Source organism: Rhinoraja longicauda, chromosome 15 (genome assembly GCF_053455715.1).
Source record: "Rhinoraja longicauda isolate Sanriku21f chromosome 15, sRhiLon1.1, whole genome shotgun sequence".
Classification (NCBI taxonomy): Eukaryota; Metazoa; Chordata; class Chondrichthyes; order Rajiformes; family Arhynchobatidae; genus Rhinoraja; species Rhinoraja longicauda.
This window is the reverse complement of record NC_135967.1, coordinates 50,365,871-50,392,493: the sequence shown is the minus strand read 5'-3', so window position 1 is coordinate 50,392,493 and position 26,623 is coordinate 50,365,871. Positions and strand designations below refer to the sequence as shown.

The 26,623-nt window shown below is 48.6% G+C and overlaps 1 protein-coding gene and 1 pseudogene across 1 annotated transcript; both read right to left on the bottom strand.

Moving 5' to 3' along the window:
• Positions 1 to 2,216, bottom strand: part of LOC144600732 (interferon-inducible GTPase 5-like) — a 41,080-nt pseudogene extending 38,864 nt beyond the window's left edge.
• A 13,506-nt stretch (positions 2,217 to 15,722) lies between these two features.
• On the bottom strand, positions 15,723 to 20,962 carry LOC144600460 (interferon-inducible GTPase 5-like). Its single transcript, XM_078412078.1, has 2 exons — positions 20,885 to 20,962; positions 15,723 to 17,098 (listed from the first exon to the last, which is right to left on the bottom strand). Exons 1-2 carry the CDS (start codon positions 20,902 to 20,904, stop codon positions 15,853 to 15,855), a joined length of 1,266 nt encoding a protein of 421 aa, XP_078268204.1. The 5' UTR covers positions 20,905 to 20,962; the 3' UTR covers positions 15,723 to 15,852.
• Positions 20,963 to 26,623: the final 5,661 nt, after the last annotated feature.

Sequence of the window (26,623 nt, the reverse complement as noted above, 5' to 3'; positions counted from 1 at the left end):
TGGGTGTGGGAGGGGAAGTTGAAGTGCTCAGCCACCGGGAGATCAGGTTGGTTAAGGCGGACTGAGCGAAGGTGTTGAGCGAAACGATGCAAAGACGTTGACATCTAGAGCAGCGGATACAATAGATGAGGTTGGAGGAGGTGCAGGTGAACCTCTGTCTCACCTGGAAAGACTGCCCTTGGATGGAGTCAAGGGGGGGGGGGTGGTAAAGGGACAGGTGTTGCATCTCCTGCGGTTGCAGGGGAAAGTGCCTGGGGAGGGGGTGGTTTGAGTAGGAATGGACGAGTGGACCAGGGAGTTACGGAGGGAACGGTCCCTGCGGAACACAGAAAGGGGAGGAGATGGGAAGATGTGGCCAGTGGTGGGGTCCCGTTGTAGGTGACGGAAATGTTGGAGGATGATTTGTTGGATACACTGGCTGATGGGGTGGAAGGTGAGGACAAGAGGGATTCTGTCCTTGTTACGAATGGGGGGAGGGGGAGCAAGAGAAGAGCTATGGGATATTGAAGAGACCCTAGTGAGAGCCTCATCTATAATGGAAGAGGGTGGGAAGTAGCCCCGTTTCCTGAAGAATGAAGACATCTCTGATGCCCTAGTGTGAAATGGGCGTAGATGAGGCGTAGACGGAGGAATTGGGAGTAGGGGATAGACTTTTTGCAGGAGTCAGGGTGGGAAGAAGTGTAGTCCAGATAGCTGTGCGAGTCAGTGGGTTTGTAGTAAATGTCAGTCACTAGTCTGTCTCCTGTGATGGAGATGGTGAGGTCCAGAAACGGTAGGGAGATGTCGGAGATGGTCCAGTATATTTAAGAGCAGGATGGAAATTGTTGAGGAAATGTATGAAGACAGTGAGTTCTTCATGGGTACAAGAGGCAGCACCAATACAGTTGTCAATGTAGCGGAGGTAGAGTTCGGGGATGGGGCTGGTGTACGCCCCGAACAGGGATTGTTCGACGTACCCGACAAAGAGGCAGGCATAGCTAGGGCCCATGCGAGTGCTCTTAGCTACGCCTCTGGTTTGGAAGAAGTGGGAGGAGTCAAAGGAGAAGTTGTTAAGGGTAAGAACCAGCTCTGCTAGGCGGAGGAGCGTGTTAGTAGATGGGGATTGGCTGGTTCTACGGTCAAGGAAGAAACGGAGGGCTTTGAGACCATCCTTGTGGGGGATGGAAGTGTAGAGTGACTGGACATCCATGGTAAAGATGAGGGAGTGGGGGCCTGGGAACCGGAAGTTATCGAGGAGATGGAGAGCGTGTGAGGTGTCTTGGACGTAGGTGGGGAGGGATTTTACGGGAGGGGGGGGGATAGGATGGAGTCGAGGTAGGTGGAAATAAGTTCGGTGGGACATGAACAGACAGAAACAATAGGTCTGCCGGGACATTGTTTGTCCCGTTCTGTTTATGGATTTTAGGGAGAAGGTAAAATCGGGCCGTGCAGGGCAGGGGAATGATAAGGTTGGAGGCATTAGAGGGCAGAGCGTGGGGGGGGTGAAGTGTGTGTGAGTGTGAAATGTGTGTCTGTGTCTGGGGTCACCGGCAATGGACTGAATACATCACGGGGGGGGGGGGGGGGGCGACCAATTTGGACACGATTCTAACTGCGATGTTGCCGCATAAACTGCGACCTGGGAGTGAAAACGAAACTGCAACCGCGAAAACAAATGTTTCCGAGAAAGGTGTTTAGTTTACACGCAAGCAAGGTTTAGCAAGATAAAAACTAACACTCTCTCTTACACACTCACACACACTCTCTCTCTCTCTCTCGCTCACACACACACACGCACACAACTGCTGCCCTGGTCGATCAAACCCAGTGAACACGATTCCAAGCCGCACTTTTGCCAACTCTCATTTCAATTCATCCAGTTAATGAAAACCAAGTGCCCTGGAGACGTGAAATAAAAATAAAATCAAACGCTGGAAACCTTCAGCAGCCCAGGCAGCCAATGGATCCTGGAGCTGAAACACTCAACTCAGATTTGATGACTTAGAGATAGACACAAAAAGCTGGAGTAACTCAGCGGGACAGGCAGCATCTCTGGAGGGAGATAACTCAGAAACGGATGACAGATTCTCTCCGCGGCTGCTGCCTGTCTCACTGAGTGTTTGAACAGTTTCCAGTGCCGCTGCTCCAGTTCTAGTCCTTACCTACTTCGGTTCAGGACGAGACTCCGTCAGTGAACGTCCGCCGGCTACTCCAGTCCGCTGTGGTCGCCGCTCCAGTTCGCTGCGTGCCTCTCACCTTGTCAATACTTGTTCCTCTGTCCCTCTCTCCCCCTCCCCCTGCCCAGTTCACCCACTGTCTTCCTGTCTCCACCCATATCCTTTCTTGGTCCCGCCCCCCCCCCCCCCCCGACATCAGCGTAACGAAGGGTCTCGACCCGAAACGTCACCCATTCCTTCTCTCCAGAGATGCTGCCTGACCCGCTGAGTTACTGTAGCATTTTGTGATGCCTTCGTGTCAAGTACTTGGATGGATTGCTGCACCTTATCAATAAGGCTCAAGATCTGTGTGCGCCGAGTGACTTTACACTTTACCCGCCGGCGCGACTCAGCCCCTCAGACCCGGGGCAGTGTGGAAACAGAGACGGCTAGGCGACAATTATACCGACAATGAGAAACCCACGCAGGTCACAGGGAGAATCTGTCCAGACAGAAACCGTAGTCAGGATCGAACCCGGGTCTCTGGCGCTGCAGGCGCTGTAAGGCTGTAACTCTGCGGCTGCGCACATTATATAAACAAGCCCAGTCTGGGGTCACCGGCAATGGACTGAATACATCACGGGGGGGAAACAAGACAGACACAAAATACTGGAGTAACTCAGCGGGACAGGGAGCATCTCTGGATAGAAGCAATGGGTGACGTTTCGGGTCAAGACCCTTCAGAATGAAGTCAGGGGAGAGGGAGTACGAATAGATTCAAACCTCGGCTTCAAAACCAACATTGGCTACCCTCCAGTCCACAAGAACTGACCCAAAGTCGAGAGAACATTGGGGCCACCTCCTTGAGTACTCTGGGATGCAGACCATCAGGCCCTGGGGATTTGTCTGCCTTCAGTCCCAACAGTTTACCTAACACCAGTTCCTGACTAACGTGTTGTTATCTGGGAGAAGGGAACAACAAAGAAAACAGAGATAAAATGTAGTCGGAGACACAAACAGCAGAACTGGGAAAGGGAAGGGATGGCGAGAGAGGGAGAGCAAGGGTTACTTGAAGTTAGAGGTCAATGTTCGTACCACTGGGGTGCAAGCTGCCCAAGTGAAATATGAGGTGCAGTTCCTCCAATTTGCGCTGGGTCTCCCTCTGGTAATGGAGGAGGCCCAGGATAGAAAGGTCAGTGTGGGATTGCGAGGGGGAATTAAAGCGTTTAGCAACCGGCAGATCAGGTAGGTTTAGGCAGACTGAGCGGAGGTGTTCTGCGAAACGATCTCCGAGCCTTTGCTTGGTGTCCCCGATATATAGGAGTCCACACCTGGAACAGCAGATACAGGAGATGAGGTTGGAGAAGGAGCAAGTGAACCTCTGCCTCACATGAAAGGGCTGTCAGGGTCCTTGGATGGAGTCGAGGGAGCAGGTAAAGGGACAGGTGTTGCATCTCCTGCGGTTGCAGGGGAAATACCTGGGGAGGGGATGGGTAGGGCGGGAAGGGGCGAGTTGACCAGGGAGTTGCGGAGGGAACGGTCTCTGGGGAAAGTGGAAAGTGGTGGGGATGGGGAGATGTGGTGAGTAGTGGGATCCCGTTGGAGGTGGTGAAGATGCCGGAGGATTATGTGATGGATGTGACGGCTGATGGGGTGGAAGGTGAAGACAAGGGGGACTCTGTCCCTGTTGTGCCTGGGGGAGGGGGAGCAAGGGCAGAGCTGCAGGGTACCGAGGGGACACGAGTGAGGTGTGATGTGTGTGTGTGTGTATGTGTGTGCGTGTGTGTGTGCGTGTGTGTGTGCGTGTGTGTGTGTGCGCGTGTGTGTGTGTGTGTGCGTGTGTGTGTGTGTGCCTGTGCGTGTGTGTGTGCGTGTGTGTATGTGTGTGCGTGTGTGTGTATGTGTGTGTGTGTGTGTGGGGTGTGTGTGTGTTTGTATGTGTGTGTGTGTGCGTGTGTGTGTGCGTGGGTGTGTGTGGGGTGTGTGTGTGTTTGTATGTGTGTGCGTGTGTGTGTGTATGTGTGTGCGTGTGTGTGTGTATGTGTATGTGTGTGTGCGTGTGTGTGTGTGTGTATATGCGTGTGTGTGAGTTTGGGGTCAAGGACATTGGACTGAATACATCACGGGGGTGGGGGGCAATTTGGACACGTTTGTAACCACGATATTGTCGTCTTTTGTTCCACATAAACTGCGACCCCGGAGTGGAAACGAAACTGCAGCCGAGAAAACAAATGCTTTCCGAGAAAGGAAGGGTGTTACCCGGAAACCGTGTACCCACAAACAAGATTTGGCGAGACAAAATCAAAGAACTGCAGATGCAAGTTTATACCAAAGATAGACAGACAATGCTGGAGTAACTCAACGGGTCAGGCAGCATCTGTGGAGAACATGGATAGGTGACGTTTAACAAAGTGCTGGAGTAACTCAGCGGGTCAGGCAGCATCTGTGGGGCAGAGGGATGGGTGATGTTTCGGTGGGTGAGAACGTTCTTCAGAGTGAAAGTACAGGGTGGGAGTGGGGGGGAGGGGGGGGGGAGTGAAGAGTTGGAGGCGAGGAAAGCCCAGGACTAAACAGGGCTGGCAGCAAATGACCTCAGGCAGGACGGTGCCTGGCCAATGTGGGCCCATTGCTGGCCAGTGAGGGCCCATTGCTGGCCAATGTGGGCCCATTGCTGGCCAGTGTGGGCCCATTGCTGGCCAGTGAGGGCCCATTGCTGGCCAGTGTGGGCCCATTGCTGGCCAGTGAGGGCCCATTGCTCGCCAGTGAGGGTTTGCTCTCTGGAGGGATACAATGGGGTGAACTGTGGATCTGGTTAAATGACGAGGGTGGAGGAAGACGGGAGTTTTAGTAGAAGTTAATGTTAAAGTCTGAAGCAGTCTGGCGAAGGGTCTCAACCTGAAACGTCACCCAATCCTTCTCCCCAGAGTTGCTGCCTGTCCCACTGAGTTACTGCAGCATTTTGTGTAGGAAAATAACTGCAGATGCTGGTACAAATCGAGGGTATCACAAAATGCTGGAGTAACTCAGCGGGTCAGGCAGCATCTCGGAGAGAGGGAGTGGGGGGGAGGTTGGTGAGGGGGTGGGGTTGGGGTGGGATCAATTTGGACCCTTCTAACTGCGATGTTGCCGCATAGGGTTGCTATTGAAGGCGTGCAGCGTAGGTTCACTAGGTTAATTCCCGGAATGGCGGGACTGTCGTATGTTGAAAGGCTGGAGCAATTAGGCTTGTATACACTGGAATTTAGAAGGATGAGGGGGGATCTTATTGAAACATATAAGATAATTAGGGGATTGGTAGCTGTGGCGTGTGAAACATGGGCGCCAACATGCACACAGCAAGATCCGATGCACAGCAAGCTGAACATGACCAGACCACAAACACAGTGTTGATGCTTGGACCAGGACACTCTGAACTTGTCCAAAATATGGTCGCAGATCCCTGATGGCCGCCTGTTCAACTGAGTGCCCCTCCCTCAGTCATGTACGACTGCCTCAGAAATTTCAAAATGGGTGAGAAATGTTTCCAAACATTATTACAGCAAACAGCAGGAATAAGGAACTGCAGATGCTGGTTTACAAAAAAAAGTCACAAAGTGCTGGAGGAACTGAGTTGACCAGGCAGCATCTCAGGAGAACATGAAGATAAGCACAAAATGTTGGGGTAACTCAGTGGGACAGGCAGCATCTCAGAAAGTAGGAATGGGTGACGTGTTGGGTCGAGTCCCTTGTTCAGTGATAGTCAAGTAGGAGGGAGACATAGAGATATGGAAGGGTAAGGTGTGAAAACGCGAGATCAAAGGGGACGCTGCTGAAGGGAAATGTAGAGTGGATCATTGGCTGAGGGGAAGGTGACAAGGAGGGATACAATCAGTACAATTCAATCCGGAGGACAGTGAAACCAGTCCAGAAACTGGAATGGGGGAGGGACGGAGAGAGAGGGGAAGGAAGGCCTACTTGACATTGGACAAATTAATATTCATCCCGCTGGGTTGTGAGCTGCCCAAGCGAAATATGAGATGCTGCTCCTCCATTTGTGTGTGGCCTCACTCTGATAGTGGAGGAGGTCTAGGACAGAAAGGTCAGTGTGGGAATGGGAGGGAGAGTTAATGTGGTTAGCAAACGGGAGACCACGTGGGCCTAGACGTACTAATGGATAGCTCCAAGCAAACAGCAATCAGTTAGAGTAGAATTAGCGCACAATTTGGCGTTAGCTTTCTTCATATATGAAGCCCAGCACGACGTGACTGACGGGATGGATATTGGTGCAGAACGGTTACTTGGCACGTTTGACAAAAGCGAGCACCTTCTCTGCGCTCCCCACTAGACGCCCCAGCGCGTCACTCAGTATCGAGTAGGTCATTAGATATGATGACCCTGCTCCAAAAATGGAACCAATGCCCGGGATAAAATAAAGAGCGGCTTCCACGGCTGAAACAGTAACGAGGGCCGCCCCACCCAAACCCAGCCTTACTATTACTGGTGCAGATATTTCTCCCAGCAGGAAAGAATCAGCCGCGGCTTTCAGCTCGCCCACGGATGTGCCTGTTCTCTCGGCCAGTCTGCGGAGAGAAGCATCATCCAGACACAGGCATTCACGGAAATAGATTATCGCTCCAATCAGGATCCCAATGTCACATGCGTCAGAGAGACCTGGGACTGGGACCGCTCCCACTCCTCCCGAGATGATCGCCAACATCCAGATACGTGTCTTCAACACCTTACGTCTCTTCCGAATAACCTCCACACTGGGGTTGGGACGGGCCAGGACAAAGACAGATTTCTTCATATTTGGTAAATCATCTGCAAGTGCTTCCATCAACCGAGGGAAATCATACATTTCCTTCTTAAAACTGGATATCAGGAACACGATGGGATCAGGGATCCCGGCCTTTCCCAACCGACTGAAGCACTCACTCCGGATCTTTTCCAGTTCTGCATTTTCATCAGATTCCCTCCCTTCCTCCCGCATTGCATTAAGGTCAACATCAATCTTAGAGCGAACAAAGTAGAACCTCTTCCCCAGCCGCTTAATCTCCTTGGCAAGGTTTGCATCATTCTCTGTGAATCGAGTAGCTGTCACTATGATCAAGGTGGATTTTCCTGCACCTGTCTCTCCCGTCACGGCGATGTTCAGCTCGGTCTTGTCCAGCTCTTTCAACTTATTCTCTTGCAGAGGTTGAATCATTTCCGCACCACCCGTTTCAGTCGGACTTTAGTTTGCTGAGCTCATCCTGTGTGAAGACTGTGGGGGTCTCAGACTGAGCCGCCTGTTGAATGAAAAGGCCAGCGGTGGGCGAGTACAGCGGTGGGGTGAGTACAGCGGTGGGGGGAGTACAGCGGTGGGGGGGCGAGTACAGCGGTGGGGGGTAAGTACAGCGGTGGGGGGTGAGTACAGCGGTGGGGCGAGTACAGCGGTGGGGGGGCGAGTACAGCGGCGGGGCGCGTACAGCGGTGGGGGGTGAGTACAGCGGTGGGGAGCGGGTACAGCGGTGGGGTCAGTACAGCGGTGGGGTGAGTACAGCGGTGGGGGGCGAGTACAGCGGTGGGGCGAGTACAGCGGTGGGGGGTGAGTACAGCGGTGGGGGGCGAGTACAGCGGTGGGGCGAGTACAGCGGTGGGGGGTGAGTACAGAGGCTAGACAGACGAGCGGTGGGGCATGTGCTTTGCGGAAAAATATGAGGCAAAATCGGAATAGAGGAAATGAAAAAAGAAAGCGGAAACTTCCTGCCAAATTCGGAAGGGTTGGGAGGTCTGTGTGAGACTATTATTCAGGTGAAAGAAATGAATTGTTGGAAGTACTTCGCAGTAAGTGTTCCTATCCAACACATCCCCAATCTCAGGGATTTCTCGTCTGAGTGTTTTTATTTCGGGCAGTAATTTTTCCACTGACATACAGTTCTCCGAACATTAATGAATGAATTGACGAGAAAGATAATTTCTTGTTGCACCTTATTCTTTTTACTCATTTATGTTTGGTGACGGTAATATTGCTAGGGTGATATTGGGAAGGACAGGTTGTCTTTTAAGCAAATACACAGAAAGGGTGGTGGGTATCTGGAACGAGCTGCCAGAGGAGGTAGTTGAGCCAAGTACCATGACAGCATTCAAAATACATTTGGGCAGGTACATGGATAGGAAAGGTTGAGAGGGATATGGGCCAAACGCGGGCAGGTTGACTAGTGTAGTTGGGTCATCTTGGTCGGAAGGGTCTATTTCCGTGCTGTTTGCCTAGATTAATCTGTGAAAGGTTGAACAGCCGAACATTTAATCCGCTGCAGCACAAATGTGAGAAAGTGGGATTTATTTTTAGAGAATATACTCAGAAAGATCTTGACCAGGTGAATGTGCAGATAATGATTCCATTCTGGGAGAAACGAACTAGGGGTCACTGATTTAAAATGCAGGGATGCCCATTAAAAAAAATGTAGACAGACCTAAAGCCACGATTTTGGGAAATAAAGATTTGATGTTACTATCAGAACAGCAGCTAACTGTTTTAAAACAACAGCACAGGGCAAGCAGCAGATATGTGTTCCTGGCTCCTACTCTGAATTTAGATGATTTTATAATCCTTTACACACTCTGTAAATGTGCCCAGTTTGCTTGGGCCGTGGCAATCTTCTACTTCTTCACCTTAAGCCCTTTGCTCCTCTCGGGAGCGTAGGCCATTGACAAATGTCCTCCACCTCACTCGGTTGTTGGCGGTTCTTGCGAGATCTCCCCAGTTGAGCGCACTATTTTTTATTTTGGCAACATTGGCAGCCTTGCCAGCCTGGAACATGGTTCGGATGCTCCATGTCCCCACAAGGATAGATTTATTTGGCGTCAGAAGGTGTGTCAGCTTCCCAGCGCCCTTGCGGGTTTGGCTGGGAAGTGTCATGTTCCCTGTCGCTGGGGAACCTTCTTCAACCAAGTGTGTCATTTGGTTTTCATTCGTCAAAGTTTCTGTAACTCATACTTATTTCCAGGGGGTGGGGTAGTTAACCCCACGCCCAACCCCCAACTTGGAGGACCAGGGACTGCTTCGTCTGCCCCCTCACCCATGACCTGTCCGGTTTGGTTGAACCTGCGCTGTGGCAATCTCCTGGTTGTTAAACACTTCATTTCCCCTTCTCACCTTTTATTCGTTTCCTTCACCCTGACTCTCAGTCTGAAGAAGGGCCTCGACCCAAAACGTCACCCATCTCCAGAGATGCTGCCCGTCCTGCTGTGTTTCTCCAACATTTTGTATTGATCCTCTTTGTCAGTATTTAATTGTCTATTGCACACCATGGTGCATTTACATGCAGGTGTGATGCTGGTTCTGCATCCATCATGTCTGTTAGTTGCTGAATGTATTAAGTCTGTATTACTGGAGGGATGCATTGCATTGCAACAGCGCTGTCAGAAGTGTTTCTCAACACCAGCCCCGATATGATCTTTGCAAATTTCTTCGTATTATTCCTGATCACATAATTTAATCAGTCACACAATGTGGAAATAGGTCATTCTGCCCAACTTGCCCACTAAATACTCAATTGTGCTTTTTATTGTCACATCTGTTAATTGTTAACACAGTGAAATTAGTTTCCTTCACACTGACCAACATGTCCCATCTACACTAGTCTCTCTTGCCTGTGTTTGACCCATATCCATCCTAACCTGTCCTATCCATGTACCTGTCCAAATGTTTCTTAAACATTGCAATAGTACCTGCCTCAACTACCTCCTCCGGCTACTTGTTCCATCCACCCACCACACTTTGTGTGAAAAAGTCACCCTTCAGATCCCTATAAAATCTTTTCCCCCTTCACCTTAAACCTACGAGCTCTGGTTCTTAATTCCCATACTCTGGGCAAAAGATTCTGTGCATCTACCTGATCTATTCCACTCATGATTTTATACATCTCAATCAGACCATTATACACCTCTACTAGATTAGTCCTTTACCCAAACTAAATTCAACACAACTCTTAAATGATCTGTTATTTCATTAATTAAGGGAACCAATTTGCTCAGTGGAAAATTTAGAACAGTCTGCAGTCTGAATAAATTACGCCTGTCTTCATTTCTTTAAGTCCCCCATATCTGTAAAGTTTTTATGACGAACCAATTTTTTCTATATTTTATTGATTACCACACAATACCCTGGATTGCATCCTCAATATAGCAGATGACTTTGACTTGTACAGTCTGTGGAATGAGGTGCTGCCCATTGATTAATGTTTGTAAATACTATGTGCATGAGTTGCATGGAATCTTGTACTCTATGGAGGACCTTGGCAACCTGTGGAAAGGTGCAATGCATTTCCGCAGGACACACAACTCTCTTGGTGTTTCTCGAGATACATTGCGCTGTGCAACCAAACGCTAGAAAAATGTCAGACCACAATATTTCCATTTCTATTGAAGTTTTATCTTGTACAATCGCAAGGCACAGATATGTATTTATGAGAGAAATATTCGGCATATTGTATGTTAATCACAGAGCGCTGTTCAATTATACAGATCGTGAACATACATTGCGCTGAAAATCAGAATTAATACAGTTCATAAGTTCTAGGAGCAGCATTAGGCCATTCGGCCCATCAAGTCTATTCCACCATTCAATCACGGCTGATCTATCCTTCCCGTTCAACATGCGTTAAATGAGCATTTACAATTCAGATTTGAAGCTACACATTATTTTTACCCAATGTAATGGCAGTTTCTATACCTTCTCAAAGTCCAACTTCGATAGCCATTACTGCTCGGGATGGAATGGAGGTTTAGCTTACGCACGCATCGCACTCTGAGATAACAAAACGAATCTTCCAAACATCTTTTCTTGATTTATTGGTCTTTATTAAAGTAGCACAATCAAAGAGTAATTCATAACCTTTCGTCCTTATCAACTGTATCTTCATCAAATAACAAAGTAAAATTCATATAGTCGTTACCGTGTGGTTCTTGCGAGTGTAGCTGGCGCGAGTATGACTGGTGCGAGCCTGCTAAAGAACTGTATTCTCTCCAACCTCCGAGACTAAACTGACCCACAATCTCTGTTGCTACGTTAGCCTCCTCCCATGTAGACACTCCCCATTACGTATTAAATCACACCCACAAACATGCAAAAAAGACATAAACTAGAAATATTAAACATAGCCATAATACAATGACAGTAACTAAATTAAGCATAAATGGCTCCTACACACCGGCCCTAATTGTTCTGCGTATATGACGAAGCAATTACCAATAGATATTAAAAGGAGCCATAAAAGCTTAATATTTATCAAAAACAAAAGTAATATGCATTATATGTTGGCAATCAAACTTCTTTAGCGATTCTTCGATCTTCTCCTTCACCTTCTAGAAGCAGACATATCTTGGTTATCGGTCTTACCAAGATGTTGTCCTTAGTCTGAAGTCGTACAGTAGGCACAAAACCTTTAACATCTGGCATAATCTACAGTATCCTGCCCATCAACCAAGAACCTCGTGGTGCAGTAGAATCAACTACCAAGACGATATCACCTGGAATAAAATTTCTTCTCACTCTCAACCATTGTTGACGCTCTTGAATTAGAGGTAAATATTCTTGTGTCCACCGTTTCCACCGTTACATGAAAAACGAAACCCTTGTGGTTTAACGGTAGATACATCCTTTTTCATTCCATCCTTCGTTTCTACGGGTATTGCGGCAGTAGCAAAACTACTTTCCTTAGGTCCTGTTCTTCCCTTGATTTTAGTAAAGGTAGAGCCTTTGACAGTTGTTGATTTGGGATCTTGAATATTCCCATAGCACAGGTTTGACATTAACCATACTTCTCTTTCCATGAAATTCACCAGGTCAGGAAGCATGGCCTCTCTATCGTCAACCTCCTGTATCAGGCCTGCTTTATCTCTCCACTTTTCTCTAAGTCGAAAGGGCAGTTTTAGAACGATAGCCTTCATATTACTAACAACATTCATTTCTTCCATGTGGCTGCTATTTCTCATTGAATTACAACAACCACTAAGAAATATCGCAAACTTAAGCAAAGCCTTCACATCTTCCACATTAATAACTGACCAAGCAAAGGCCTTCTTCATGTATGCGTTAACAATCTTCTGTTTGTTACCAAAATGCACCTCAAGCTATTTTCTTGCCTTTCGATAGCCTTCATCCGCAGGCAAATGTCGACAACTTTTAACAAGCTGCTTCGAATATCCGCTTGTGTATTGCTCCAGAAATCGTAAGCGATCTCTGTGACTTGATCTCACTCCTTCTTCAAACGCTACTATGAAAGTTTCATATTGTAATGTATCACCATCATATTTAGGAATTTCCATTGCGGGTAAGGTGGCAGAAAGATTTTGTTGAACCATGAGCTCGCTGAGTTTCGTTTGATTCCTTACCAATTCATAGAATTTATTTTGAAATCCCTGGCTCAGTACAGGTCGATCCGGATAAAATTTGTCACGAGCCCCATAATCATTTGTTTGTCTCTGGCTGGGTGCAGGTAGCTGATGAACAGGCCTCTGAGAAGAGTACTGGGTTGGCTCATTTTGAGCCGTAACAGTCATTGCAAAGGTAGGTTGCTTCGGTCTAGCACCCGGTTGCTTTGGTGAAGTTTTGTCAACCATCCACTTACTCACGAGACCAGGCTGGTCCTGGCTGTGGGTTGGCTTCAGCTGTTGTTTCCAGTTTAGTAGCTCCTTCTTAGATCAAGGAACTCCTCTGAGATACTATCGAGCTGCATCTTGATCCACGCTCGGCCTTCCAGTATGTCCCTCCTTGCCTCTACAGCTGCCAGCTTCGTGGCTATTTCCAGCCATTCCTTCTCTCTCTTCAGCTGGTCTGCTCGTTCCTCATCCTCCTGGTTCTGCTCTTCTGCTCGTTTCTTAGCCTCTCTCTTCAGTTGTTTCTCTTGATCCTCAAGCTGGTATGTTTTCTCCAAGGCGGCAGCTTCTAGCGAGACAGCAGCCTTCACAGCTTCAGCCTCCATTTGAGCAGAGACCCTCGTAGTTGAACTGGCTACAGAAGCAGATTTACGTCTAGATCTTCGTGTTGAGACGTTTGAGACACTATCCTGAGGTGTAATTTCTTCTTCCACCTCAACACCTTGTTGCATTGCACCTTCTACTGTAGAGTGCAATGTTCGAGCCCTGATTTCAGACAACCACTTCTCCGCGTCAGTCATGAAACCATCAAAAATGTTCACCCTTTCTTGGAACCACTGAGTGTCCCATTGGAGTTCTGGCTTGGTCAGTTGTAAACTCAGTAGTGACTTTTGTTTTTCTCCAACCCCATGGTAAAGGTTGAGTAGTTGATCCAGACCAGATTTTACAATGGGTTCGCATTCTCATCTAATTCCATTAGTTCCTTCTGACAGACAATTAATTTGATGACCTGTTTCCACGACTTGTCACTCTTCTGGCATCTTTCCAGATAGACTGCTTGCCCTTTTTCCGAAAGTTGAATTTCTCTTTTTTCATATCTTCTTGATTTTTGTTTCGCATCTCCCTCCTGTGGCGGTTCCTCATACTTACCTGATGGAAGATCCATGATGAATTGGTGCTTATCGCTATGTTCCAGAAACACCAGAAGAATTCACAACGGAATGAGTATTTTTTCAAAACACATCATTAATTCCAAGGCTGAAAGTCTTGGGCCAGTACCTATGGTAAACAATCGCTGGCTGAGCACCTTATCTTGTAGAAGTTCATAACATAATTAATTTTTCCAGGTCGTGCTCTGCGAGTTTGGTTTCCTTATCTCCTCATAGCATAAACAAGCTTCTTGTATCGAATACTACTTCTGCAGAATTTTCTCACAGGCTTTTAAGTTTTTCGACCTTAACTTAAAATTACGACTAAACAGTCGTCTACTCACGGTACCCGGTCAATGAAGTCTTCAATCTTCTAATGATCCAGGTGTCAATTTGGCTTCAACCGGCAGGTTCTTTGTTCCAGGATTTCAGCTCTAATCTCTGGCACAGATTCAGCTTCTTCTTCAATTCCACTGTTGAATCGGATGTTGCTTGTAGAACAAGTCTTTCTTAGATTCTTCTGTTAGAATAGTTTTTTTCTTTAGTCCACTCAGAGAAAATTCTTTACTCTACTCCACTGAGAGAAGTTCTTTACTCTGCTCCATTCAGAGAAGAGTTCTTTACTCTAATGTAATGGCAGTTTCTATACCTTCTCAAAGTCCAACTTCGATAGCCATTCCTGCTCGGGGATGGAATGGAGGTTTAGCTTATGCACGCATCGCACTCTGAGATAACAAAACGAATCTTCCAAACGTCTTTTCTTGATTTATTGGTCTTTATTAAAGTAGCACAATCAAAGAGTAATTCATAACCTTTCGTGCTTATCAACTGTTTCTTCATCAAACAACACAGTAAAATTCATATAGTCGTTACCGTGTGGTTCTTGTGAGTGAAGCTGGCGTGAGTATGACTGGTGCGAGCCTGCTAAAGAACTGTATTCTCTCCAACCTCCGAGACTAAACTGACCCACAATCTCTGTCACTACGTTAGCCTCCTCCCATGTAGACACTCCCCATTACGTATCAAATCACACTCACAAGCATGATCCTACCGCGATCCTACCGCGGGTACAACCTGTGTGAAGTTTGCATGGTTTCCATGTGACCATGTGAGTTTCCACTGGGGTGCTCAGGTTCCCACCCACACCCCAAAGACGTGTAGGATTGTAGGTTAATTGACCTCTGTAAAATTGCCTCTCGTGTGGAGTGAGTGGATGAGAGAGTGGGGTAAAGTGGACATAGTGTGAAAGGGTGATCAATGGTCCGTGTGGAATTGGTGGGCTGATGGACCTGTTTCCATGCTGTATCTCCAAACTGAAAGTTCACCAAACTGTGCCTTCTATAGGCACATACTTAATAACATTTCACCTTGATTGTTACAGAGCTTCTGAATTTGTGGAAGTAAAACCTGTCCATCTCACTGGTGGTTCTTCGTCATCATAAATATACTATCCCTCTTCTATTTATTCAGCAAGATTTGGCATTTGACTTCTTCAGTCTATTGATTACTTTCAATCTATTGAAAGTAAGCATGCAGGTACAGCAGGCAGAGGTGAAAGCTAATGGCATGATGGCCTTCATCACGTGAGGATTTGCGATAAGGAGCAAGGAGGTCCTACTGCAGTTGTTCAGGGCCCTGGTGAGACCGCACCTGGAGTATTGTGTGCAATTTTGTTCTCCTAATTTGAGGAAGGACATTATTGCTCTTGAGGGAGTGCAGCGTAGGTTCACCAGGTTAATTCCCAGGATGGCGGGACTGACATATGATGAAAGAATGGGTCGACTGGGCTTGTATTCACTGGAATTTAGAAGGGTGAGAGTGGATCTTATAGAAACATATAAAATTCTTAAAGGATTGGACAGGTTAAATGCAGGTAAAATGTTCCTGATGTTGGGGGAGTCCAGAACCAGGGGCCACAGTCTAAGAATAAAGGGGAGGCCATTTAAAACTGAGATGAGAAAAACTTTTTCACCCAGAGAGTTGTGAATTTGTGGAATTCTCTGCCACAGAGGGCAGTGGAGGCCAATTCATTGGATGAATTTAAAAGAGAGTTAGATAGAGCTCTTGGGGCTAGCGGAATCAAGGGGTATGGGGAGAAGGCAGGCACGGGTTACTGATTGTGGATGATCAGCCAGCATCATGTACGGGCAAATGAGATCAGTTGAACTTGGCATAATGTTTGACACAAACACTGTGGGCTGAAGGGCCCATTCCTGTGCTGTACTCTTCTATGTTCTAATGTCAAACGCTACCCTCACCACCCTCTCCGCGCTCTCCGCCAGTTCCTTCAGCGCATCTCTCAGGATCTTGAAGGTCATGAGAAACGATGAACCTGCTCCAAAAATGGAGCCAATGACTGGGACAAAGTCTAGAGCTAATTCCAGGGCTGAAACCGTCACAATAGCAGCTCCCCAACCTATCCTAGCAATTATATCTAGAGTTATTTCTCCCAGCAGGGAAGATTTTGCTGCTGCTTTCAGCTCATCCATGGATTTACCTGTTCTGTCGGCCAGTCGCTGAAGGGAAGTGTCATTAAGACCCAGGCATTTCCTGAAATGGATGATTGCTCCAATCAGTATGGGAATGTCACACGCGAGAGAGACTCCAGGGACTGGGATGGCTCCTACTGCTCCCGAGAGGATCGCCAATGCCCAGATCCCCTTCTTCAGCAACTCATTTTTCTTCTGAACAATCTCCACACTGAGGTTGGGAAGGGCCAGGACAAAGATCCTTTTCTTTATATTTGGTAAATCACCTTCCAGTGCTTCATTCAACTGAACAAAATCATACTGATCCTGATCAAAACTGGATATCAGGAACACCCTGGGATCAGTGATCCCGACCTTCCCCAAATTACAGAGGCAGTCACTCCGGATCTTTTCCAATTCTGCATTTTTATCAAATTCCTTCCGTTCCTTCTTTTCCAATTCCTCTTCTTCATCAAATTCCTTCCGTTCCCTCTGCACTGAATAAAAGTCAACGTCAATCTTCGAGCGAACAAAATAGAATCTCTTCCCCAGCCGCTTAATCTCATTGGCAAGTTTTCCATCATTCTCTTTGAATCGACTAGCTGCCACTATGATGAAGAAATCATATTTTTTAAATTGCACTTCCTTCAGATAGGAACCCTCCTTGAATCGTGGAGATCCGATCCCCGGCAGGTCCCAGTAGCGGACATTGGGCAGATTGGGATGTGGGTATCCGATTTGCTCCTTTGTAGTTTCTATGGTGCGAGCCTCAGCCGCTCCCTCATCTGTGTTACGAAGCCCTCTCATGGCGTTGATGAAGGTGGATTTTCCTACACCTGTCTCTCCCGTCACGGCGATGTTCACCTCGGTCTCGTCCAGTTCTTTCATCTTATTCTGTATCAAGGGTTTAATCTTTTCCACACCACCCGTTTGGAAGTCGGACTTCAGTTTGCTGAGCTCATCCTGCGTGAAGAATGTGGGGGTCTCAGACTGAGCCGCCTGTTGACTGAAAGGAAACATGTGTTGGAACATGACTGAAAGGAAACATGTGTTGGAACATGACTGAAAGGAAACATGACTGAAAGAAAACCATGACAGTTTCCAGTTGAAACAGCATCCAAACACATTGCACATTGCATCATGACCAGATATCCTCGTGTCAATCTGACCTATTGATTGTACAGCATGCTAAACAAAGCATTCACTGTACTTCAGTACACATGCACAACAATAAGGGTAAATATAGTTATGGTTGAAATGCTTTTCCTGTTACAGAGCAAAGTGAAGAGATAATCTGTGCAGTGGGATTATAAAGGGATATATAAAATTATGAGGAACATCTGTATGGTGATTAATCACTTGTCTTTTTCTCAGGGTAGGTAATCAAAATCTAGATGGTTTCCAGTTGAGGGGGAAAGATGACTGGTGGCTATTTGGAACTAGCTGTCAGAAAAGCATTCAGAGAATTGGCCCCCACTGCCGTCTGAGGCAGAGAATTCCACAGATTTACAACTCTCTGACTGAAAAAGGTTTTCCTCATCTCCGTTGTAAATGGGCTACCCCTTATTCTTAAACTGTGGCCCCTGGTTCTGGACTCCCCCAACATTGGGAACATGTTTCCTGCCTCTAGCATGCCCAATCCTTTAATAATCTTATATGTTTCAAAACTAGCTGTCAGAAAAGTGGTGGAGACAGGTACAATGATAATAATCATAATCGTAATTTATTAACCAATTATGTTTTGCAACATACGAGGAATTTGGTTGGCCTTACAGTCATACCAAAAAAGCACAAGGCAAAGAGTGGCAATAAAGGGGGCTTTTTCTGGTTGGCTGCCAGTGACCAGTGGAGTTCCGCACGGGTCAGTGCTGGGGCTATTAATATTTGGATGAGGGGATCGAAGGCTTTGTGGCCAAGTTTGCAAATGATATGAAAATAGGTGGAGGGGCAGGTAGTGTAGAGAAAGCCAGGACTCTACAGAAGGACTTGGACAGGTTGGGAGAGTGGGCAAAGAAGTGGCAGATGGAATACAGTGTAGCAAACTATGGATTCATTCATTTTGATAATAGGAATAAAGGCGTAGACTATTTTCTAAATGGCAAGAGATTCCACAAATCAGAGATGGAAAGGGACTTGGGAGTCCTGGTGCACTATTCCCAAAAAGTTAATTTGCAAGTTGAATCGGTAGTAAGGGAGGTAAACACAATGGCAGCATTTATTTCAAGAGGACCAACATACACAAACAGGGATTTAATGCTGAGGCTCTGTAAGACGCTGGTCAGGCTGCAATTGGAGTATTGTGAGCAATATTTGGCCCTATATAGAAACATAGAAAATAGGTGCAGGAGGCCATTCGGCCCTTCGAGCCACCGACACCATTCATTGTGATCATACCTGATCATCCACAATCAGTAACCTGTGCCCAACTTCTCCCCATATCCCTTGATTCCACTAGCCCCCAGAGCTCTATCTAACTCTCTTAAATTCATCCAGTGATTTGGCCTCCACTGCCTTCTGTGGTAGCGAATTCCACAAATTCACAACTCTATGGCTGAAAACGTTCCTTTTCACCTCAGTTTTAAATGGCCTCCCCTTTATTCTAAGATTGTGGCCCCTGGGTCTGGACTCGCCCAACATTGGGAACATTTTTCCTGCATCTAGCTTGTCCACTCCTTTTATGATTTTATATGTCTCTATAAGATCCCCTCTCATCCTTCTAAACTCCAGTGAATACAAGCGTAGTCTTTTCAATCTTTCCTCATATGACAGTCCCGCCATCCCAGGGATCAATCTTGTGAACCTACGCTGCACTGCTTCAATTACAAGGATGTCCTTCCTCAAATTAGGAGACCAAAACTGTACAGCTGGAATGGGGTTAGGAGGGAGAGATAGATCAGCCATGATTGACTGGCGGAGTAGAGTTGATGGGCCAAATGGCCTAATTCTGCTCCTGTCAGACCATGAACATGGTCATTTGGAGTATCGCCTGCAGTTCTACTCACCCATTGGAGGAAGGAGAGGGGAAGCCCCGTTTTCTGAAGAATGAGGACATCTCTGATGCCCTAGTGTGAAACACCTCATCCCGGGCGCAGATGCGGCGTAGACGGAGGAATTGGGAGTAGGGGATAGACTTTTTGCAGGAGACGGGGTGGGAGGAAGTGTAGTCCAGATAGCTGTGCGAGTCAGTGGGATTATAGTAGATGTCAGTCACTAGTCTTTCTCCTGTGATGGAGATGGTGAGGTCCAGAAATGGTAGGGAGATGTCGGAGATAATCCAAGTATAATTAAGCGCAGGATGGAAATTGGAAGTGAAGTGTATGAAGTCAGTGAGTTCTGCATGGGTACAAGAGGTAGCACCAATGCAGTCGTCGATGTAGCGGAGGTAGAGTTCGGGGATGGGGCAGTGTACATCTGGAACAGGGATTGTTCGACGTACCCGACAAAGAGGCAGGTACAGCTAGGGCCCATGCGAGTGCCCATAGCTATGCCTCTGGTTTGGAGGAAGTGGGAGGAGTCAAAGGAGAAGTTATTAAGGGTAAGAACCAGCTCTGCTAGGCAGAGGAGAGTGTTGGTAGATGGGGATTGGATGGTTCTACGGTCGAGGAAGAAGTGGAGGGCTTCAAGACCATCCTTGTGGGGGATGGAAGTGTAGAGTGCTGCCTGACCTGCTGAGTTACTCCAGCATTTTGTGAAAAAAACTGCCTGGATTAGAGGGTATAGCTATCAGGATAAGTTGGACAAATTTGGATCTTGTTCTCCCGAATGCTAGAGGTTGAAGGGGATACCCGATGGACAGAATCTTTTTCCCCGGATGGAAATATCAAAGAATACCTAGCATAGCTCTCAGGTTAAAGGAGTAAAGTGTAAAGAACATTTATGGGGCAAGTTTTTACACTGGAGAGTAATGGGTGCCTGGAGCGTACCACATAGGGTGGTAGTGTAAACAGATATGGCAGTGGCGTCTAAGAGGCTTTTGGCGAGGTACATGTGTATGCAGGGTATGGAGGGATATAGATCATGTGTTGGCTGATGAAATTAGTTTACTTTGGCATTATGTTCAGCAGAGACATTGTGGGCTGAAAGACCTGATGCTGCACTGCCTGGCCCACATCACGACACTGCAAGTCTTTCCACTAGCCTCAAGGATAGGGTCAGGAATGTTCTGGGTAAAGCTGCAACCACAGATCCATCTTCCCCACTTGCCTGCAATGAGCACAGCTCAAACAACACTGTGCACCGTCCCACACTCAAAATGATCACATCTTCCATTACCAACACACAATGGGTTCACTGTGTGCCAAGCACAAGATGCCATGCTGCTACTTACCTGAGCTACTCTGAGAACAACTCCAAACCCCAAAACCTTCACCAACAAGCATTTTAATGCAAAGGGATGCTGCCGCCATTAGCATGCACAGCATGCTGCTTATGAAAGATATCACTGTTCCTTCTGAAGGAAGGACTCAGCTATTGAGGAAGTATGACCGGGCCACTTGCTCAGGGCAGTTAAAAATGGATATGAATTGGTTGTCTTGACTCCAATGTCTTTATTGTATAAAGAGATTAGATGCAAAGAGAAAGGACTTCAGTTCCCAATCAACTAGCACTCTCCTGTAACAACGGGAGGTTGTACCGAGGCAAGGAGACGCTGGGTGATAAGGTACAGGGTGACAGGGAGACAAGGTGACAGGGAGACAGGGTGACAGGGAGACAGGGAGACAAGGTGACAGGGAGACAAGGTGACAGGGAGACAAGGTGACAGGGAGACAAGGTGAGGCGTGTGCGGACCTACCTGGAGCTGCCTCCTCCCATTTCTGATCTCTGTGTGTCGGTGCCGGCCTGTGTGATGATCCAGTGATCCTCGCACTGCGCTGAGGTGAGGTCGGGGATCGGAACTCCTCTTCGTCCTTGGATGTGCGAGTCTTCTCCTTCAAGAGGAAAGTAGTGAGAGAGTGAGTGCTGGTTTGTTCTGTACCAGAAATCCCTGAGGCTATTGGGAATATCACCCTTAATCGGGATGGGTTTAATGCAATCTACTAGAAAGTGGGCCTGTACACGCTGGAGTTTAGGAGGATGAGGGGGACATCATTGAAAGTCACCAAATAGTGAAAAGCCTGTGTAGAGTGGATGTGGAGAGGGTGTTTCCACTAGTGGGAGAGTCTCAGAACTAAAGGACGTTCCTTTAGGAAGGAGAGGGGATCTTATTGAAACGTATAAGATTATTAAGGGGTTGGACACATTAGAGGCAGGAAACATATTCCCAATGTTGGGGGAGTCCAGAACCAGGGGCCACAGTTTAAGAATAAGGGGTAGGCCATTTAGAACAGAGATGAGGGAAAACTTTTTCAGTCAGAGAGTTGTGAATCTGTGGAATTCTCTGCCTTAGAGGGCAGTGGAGGCCAATTCTCTGAATACATTCAAGAGAGAGCTAGATAGAGCTCTTAAGGATAGCGGAGTTAGGGGGTATGGGGAGAAGGCAGGAACGGGGTACTGATTGAGAATGATCAGCCATGATCACATTGAATGGCGGTGCTGGCTCGAAGGGCCGAATGGCCTACTCCTGCACCTATTGTCTATTGTCTATTGAGACGAGCAGGAATTTCTTTAGTTAGAAGGTGGTGAATCTGTGGAATTCATTGCCACCGAAGGCTGTGGAGACCAAGTCAATGGAGTTCTCTCAGGCAGAGATAGATACTCCAATGTTATGGGTGTCAGGGGTTATGGGGAGAAGACAGGAGAATGGGGTCAAGAGGGAGATATAGATCAGCCATGATTGAATGGCGGAGTAGACGATGGTCCGAATGGCCTCAGCTATTACATCTGATAGAGAACAATGTTACTCACCAGTGACAAATTCCCTACCATCAACATGTGGCATGGACTAGTTGGGCCGAAGGGTCTATTTCTGTCCTGCAAATGCTACCACTAAAAGAGATCAATCGAAATGAGCAGGTACCGAAACAATGTCCATAACCAGGGGTCACAGTTTAAGAATAAGGGGGAGGCCATTTAGGACTGAGATGAGGAAAAACTTCTTCACCCAGAGAGTTGCGAGTCTGTGGAATTCTCTGCCACAGAAGGCAGTGGAGGTCAATTCACTGGATGTTTTCAAGAGAGAGCTAGATTTAGCTCTTAAGGCTAAAGGATTCAAGGGATATGGGGAAAATGCAGGAAAGGGTTACTGATGTTATATGATCAGCCATGATCATATGGAATGGTGGTGCTGGCTCGAAGGGCCGAATGGCCTACTCCTGTACCTATTATCTATTGTCTATTGTACAGGGTCCACATTACAACACAAGTACATATTAAACCCCCCAATTTAGCTTCTTTTACCATCAGCACTTGCCGCTCAATCAATAAGCAAAATGATCAAAGCTGCAATAATAATTTTCGGTTACATGAGAAACAAAGTTTTCATATAATCACTGAATCTAAAATAATACCAAAGCAACCGTGGTGACAGCTTACCCAGTCCATCCCACCTCCTCCGCCCCACCACCCCCTCCTCACACACTCAACACCAGTTCCTCCTCCCACACCCCCCTCCTCCTCCTCCCCACCACCCCCCTCACTTACTCGACCCCCCCTCCTCCTCCTCCCCAACCCCCTCACCTGCTCGACCCCCTCCTCCTCCACCCCCTCACGCACTCCATCGCCTCATCCTCCTCCCCCCGATTCACCTCAACCTCTCCATCTCCCCTCCCCCACCTCCCCCCACCCCATCCCCCCTCATCCACTCAACCCCCTCCACCTCCCACCCCCTCCTCCTCCCTGTCATCCCCACCCCCCTCACCCACTCCATCCCCCCTCCTCCTCCCCCATAATCCCCTCCTCCTCCCCCCACCCCCCTCACCCGCTCCCTCCCCCATAACCCCCTCCATCCCCCTGCTCACCCATCCCTCACCCTCTCCTCCTCCTCCTCCCCCCCTCCCTCTCCCTCTCCTTCCCCCTCCCCCCTCCCCTGATGCTCTAGTCACCCCCTCCCTCCCTCCCTCCCTCCCTCCCGGCCATTGCCTACTGTCGTCACTCGTGCGGGGCCCGGCAACGCCGCTTAAAGCTCCCCCGGGGTTGGGTCGTGCGAGGGGGGAGAGGAGGGCACTGAGCGCGGCGCTGCCGTCAGGCGGGCGGGTCCCCCCCCCTCTCGGAGCGGGAGAGGCGACGCCACCTCCCGTCGGCCAGCGCGGCCCGGCCTGAGGAATGGCAGGCGCGAGGCATGGCGGGCGCATTAGTTAAAGGTCCGGGGGGGGGGGGGGGGGAGCTCATCTGTTGAAGTCGTGCGTTTTGAGCTCACACGCTCAATACCCGGGGCGGGGGGACGGGACGGGACGGGTGAAGTGTGTGTGAGTGAATACACAATGGACTGAATACATCACGGGGGGGAGGGGGTGGGGGTGGGGTGGGGGGTTGTTGGGGGGGAGGATCAATTTGGACACGATTCTAACTGCGATGTTGCCGCATAAACTGCGACCTCGAAGTGAAAACGAAACTGCAACCGCGAAAACAAATATTTTCGAGAAAGGTGTTTAGTTAACAAGCAAGCAAGGTTTAGCAAGATGAAAACTAACATACACGCACTCACACACCCACACACATACTCACACACACTCTCTCTCTCTCACTCACACACACACACACACACACACAACTGCTGCCCTGGTCGAACAAACCCAGTGAACACGATCCCAAGGCGCACTTTTGCCAACTCTCACTTCAATTCATCCCGTTAATGAAAACCAAGTGCACTGGAGACGTGAAATAAAAATAACATCAAACGCTGGAAACGTTCAGCAGCCCAGGCAGCCAATGGACCCTGGAGCTGAAACACTCAACTCAGATTTGATAACTTAGAGATAGACACAAAAAGCTGGAGTAACTCAGCGGGACAGGCAGCATCTCTGAAGAGAGATAACTGATGACAGATTCTCTCCGCGGCTGCTGCCTGTCTCACTGAGTGTTTGAACAGTTTCCAGTGCCGCTGCTCCGGTTCTGGTCCTTACCTACTTCGGTTCAGGAGGAGACTCCGTCAGTGAACGTCCGCTGTGGTCGCCGCTCCAGTCGCTGCGTGCCTCTCACCTTGTCAAGTACTTGTTCCTCTGCCCCTCTCTCCCCCTCCCCCTGCCCAGTTCACCCACTGTCTTCCTGTCTCCACCCATATCCTTTCTTTGTCCCGCCCCCCCGACATCAGCGTAACGAAGGGTCTCGACCCGAAACGTCACCCATTCCTTCTCTCCAGAGATGCTGCCTGACCCGCTGAGTTTCTGCAGCATTTTGTGATGCCTTCGTGTCAAGTACTTGGATGGATTGCTGCACCTTATCAATAAGGCTCAAGATGTGTGTGTTGCCGAGTGACTTTACACTTTACCCGCCGGCGCGACTCAGCCCCTCAGACCCGGGGCAGTGCGGAAACAGAGACCGCTAGGCGACAATTATACCGACAATGAGAAACCCACGCAGGTCACAGGGAGAATCTGTCCAGACACCACCCGTAGTCGGGATTGAACCCGGGTCTCTGGCGCTGCAGGCGCTGTAAGGCTGTAACTTTGCCGCTGCGCACATTATATAAACAAGCCCAGTCTGGGGTCACCGGCAATGGACTGAATACATCACGGGGGGGAAACAAGACAGACACAAAATGCTGGAGTAACTCAGCGGGACAGGGAGCATCTCTGGATAGAAGCAATGGGTGACGTTTCGGGTCAAGACCCTTCAGAATGAAGTCAGGGGAGAGGGAGTACGAATAGATTCAAACCTCGGCTTCAAAACCAACATTGGCTACCCTCCAGTCCACAAGAACTGACCCAAAGTCGAGAGAACATTGGGGCCACCTCCTTGAGTACTCTGGGATGCAAACCATCAGGCCCTGGGGATTTGTCTGCCTTCAGTCCCAACAGTTTACCTAACACCAGTTCCTGACTAACGTGTTGTTATCTGGGAGAAGGGGACAACAAAGCAAACAGAGATAAAATGTAGTCGGAGACACAAACAGCAGAACTGGGAAAGGGAAGGGATGGGGAGAGAGGGAGAGCAAGGGTTACTTGAAGTTAGAGGTCAATGTTCGTACCACTGGGGTGCAAGCTGCCCAAGTGAAATATGAGGTGCAGTTCCTCCAATTTGCGCTGGGTCTCCCTCTGGTAATGGAGGAGGCCCAGGATAGAAAGGTCAGTGTGGGATTGCGAGGAGGAATTAAAGCGTTTAGCAACCGGCAGATCAGGTAGGTTTAGGCAGACTGAGCGGAGGTGTTCTGCGAAATGATCTCCGAGCCTTTGCTTGGTGTCGCCGATATATAGGAGTCCACACCTGGAACAGCAGATACAGGAGATGAGGTTGGAGAAGGAGCAAGTGAACCTCTGCCTCACATGAAAGGACTGTCAGGGTCCTTGGATGGAGTCGAGGGAGCAGGTAAAGCGACAGGTGTTGCATCTCCTGCGGTTGCAGGGGAAATACCTGGAGAGGGGATGGGTAGGGCGGGAAGGGGCGAGTTGACCAGGGAGTTGCGGAGGGAACGGTCTCTGGGGAAAGTGGAAAGTAGTGGGGATGGGGAGATGTGGTGAGTAGTGGGATCCCGTTGGAGGTGGTGAAAATGCTGGAGGATTATGTGCTGGATGTGACGGCTGATGGGGTGGAAGGTGAGGACAAGGGGGACTCTGTCCCTGTTGTGACTGGGGGAGGGGGAGCAAGGGCAGAGCTGCAGGGTACCGAGGGGACACGAGTGAGGTGTGATGTGTGTGTGTGTGTGTGTATGTGTGTGCGTGTGTGTGTGTGCGTGTGTGTCTGTGTGTGTGTGCGTGTGTGTGTGCGCGTGTGTGTGCGTGTGTGTATGTGTGTGCGTGTGTGTGTGTATGTGTGTGTGTGTGTGTGGGGTGTGTGTGTGTTTGTGTGTGTGCGTGTGTGTGTGCGTGGGTGTGCGTGGGGTGTGTGTGTGTTTGTATGTGTGTGCGTGTGTGTGTGTATGTGTGTGCGTGTGTGTGTATGTGTATGTGTGTGTGCGTGTGTGTGTGTGTGTATATGCGTGTGTGTGAGTTTGGGGTCAAGGGCATTGGACTGAATACATCACGGGGGTGGGGGGCAATTTGGACACGTTTGTAACCACGATATTGTCGTCTTTTGTTCCACATGAACTGCGACCCCGGAGTGGAAACGAAACTGCAGCCGGGAAAACAAATGCTTTCCGAGAAAGGAAGGGTGTTACCCGGAAACCGTGTACCCACAAACAAGATTTGGCGAGACAAAATCAAAGAACTGCAGATGCAAGTTTATACCAAAGATAGACAGACAATGCTGGAGTAACTCAACGGGTCAGGCAGCATCTGTGGAGAACATGGATAGGTGACGTTTAACAAAGTGCTGGAGTAACTCAGCGGGTCAGGCAGCATCTGTGGGGCAGAAGGATGGGTGATGTTTCGGTGGGTGAGAACGTTCTTCAGAGTGAAAGTACAGGGTGGGAGTGGGGGGGAGGGGGGGGGGTGAAGAGTTGGAGGCGAGGAAAGCCCAGGACTAAACAGGGCTGGCAGCAAATGACCTCAGGCAG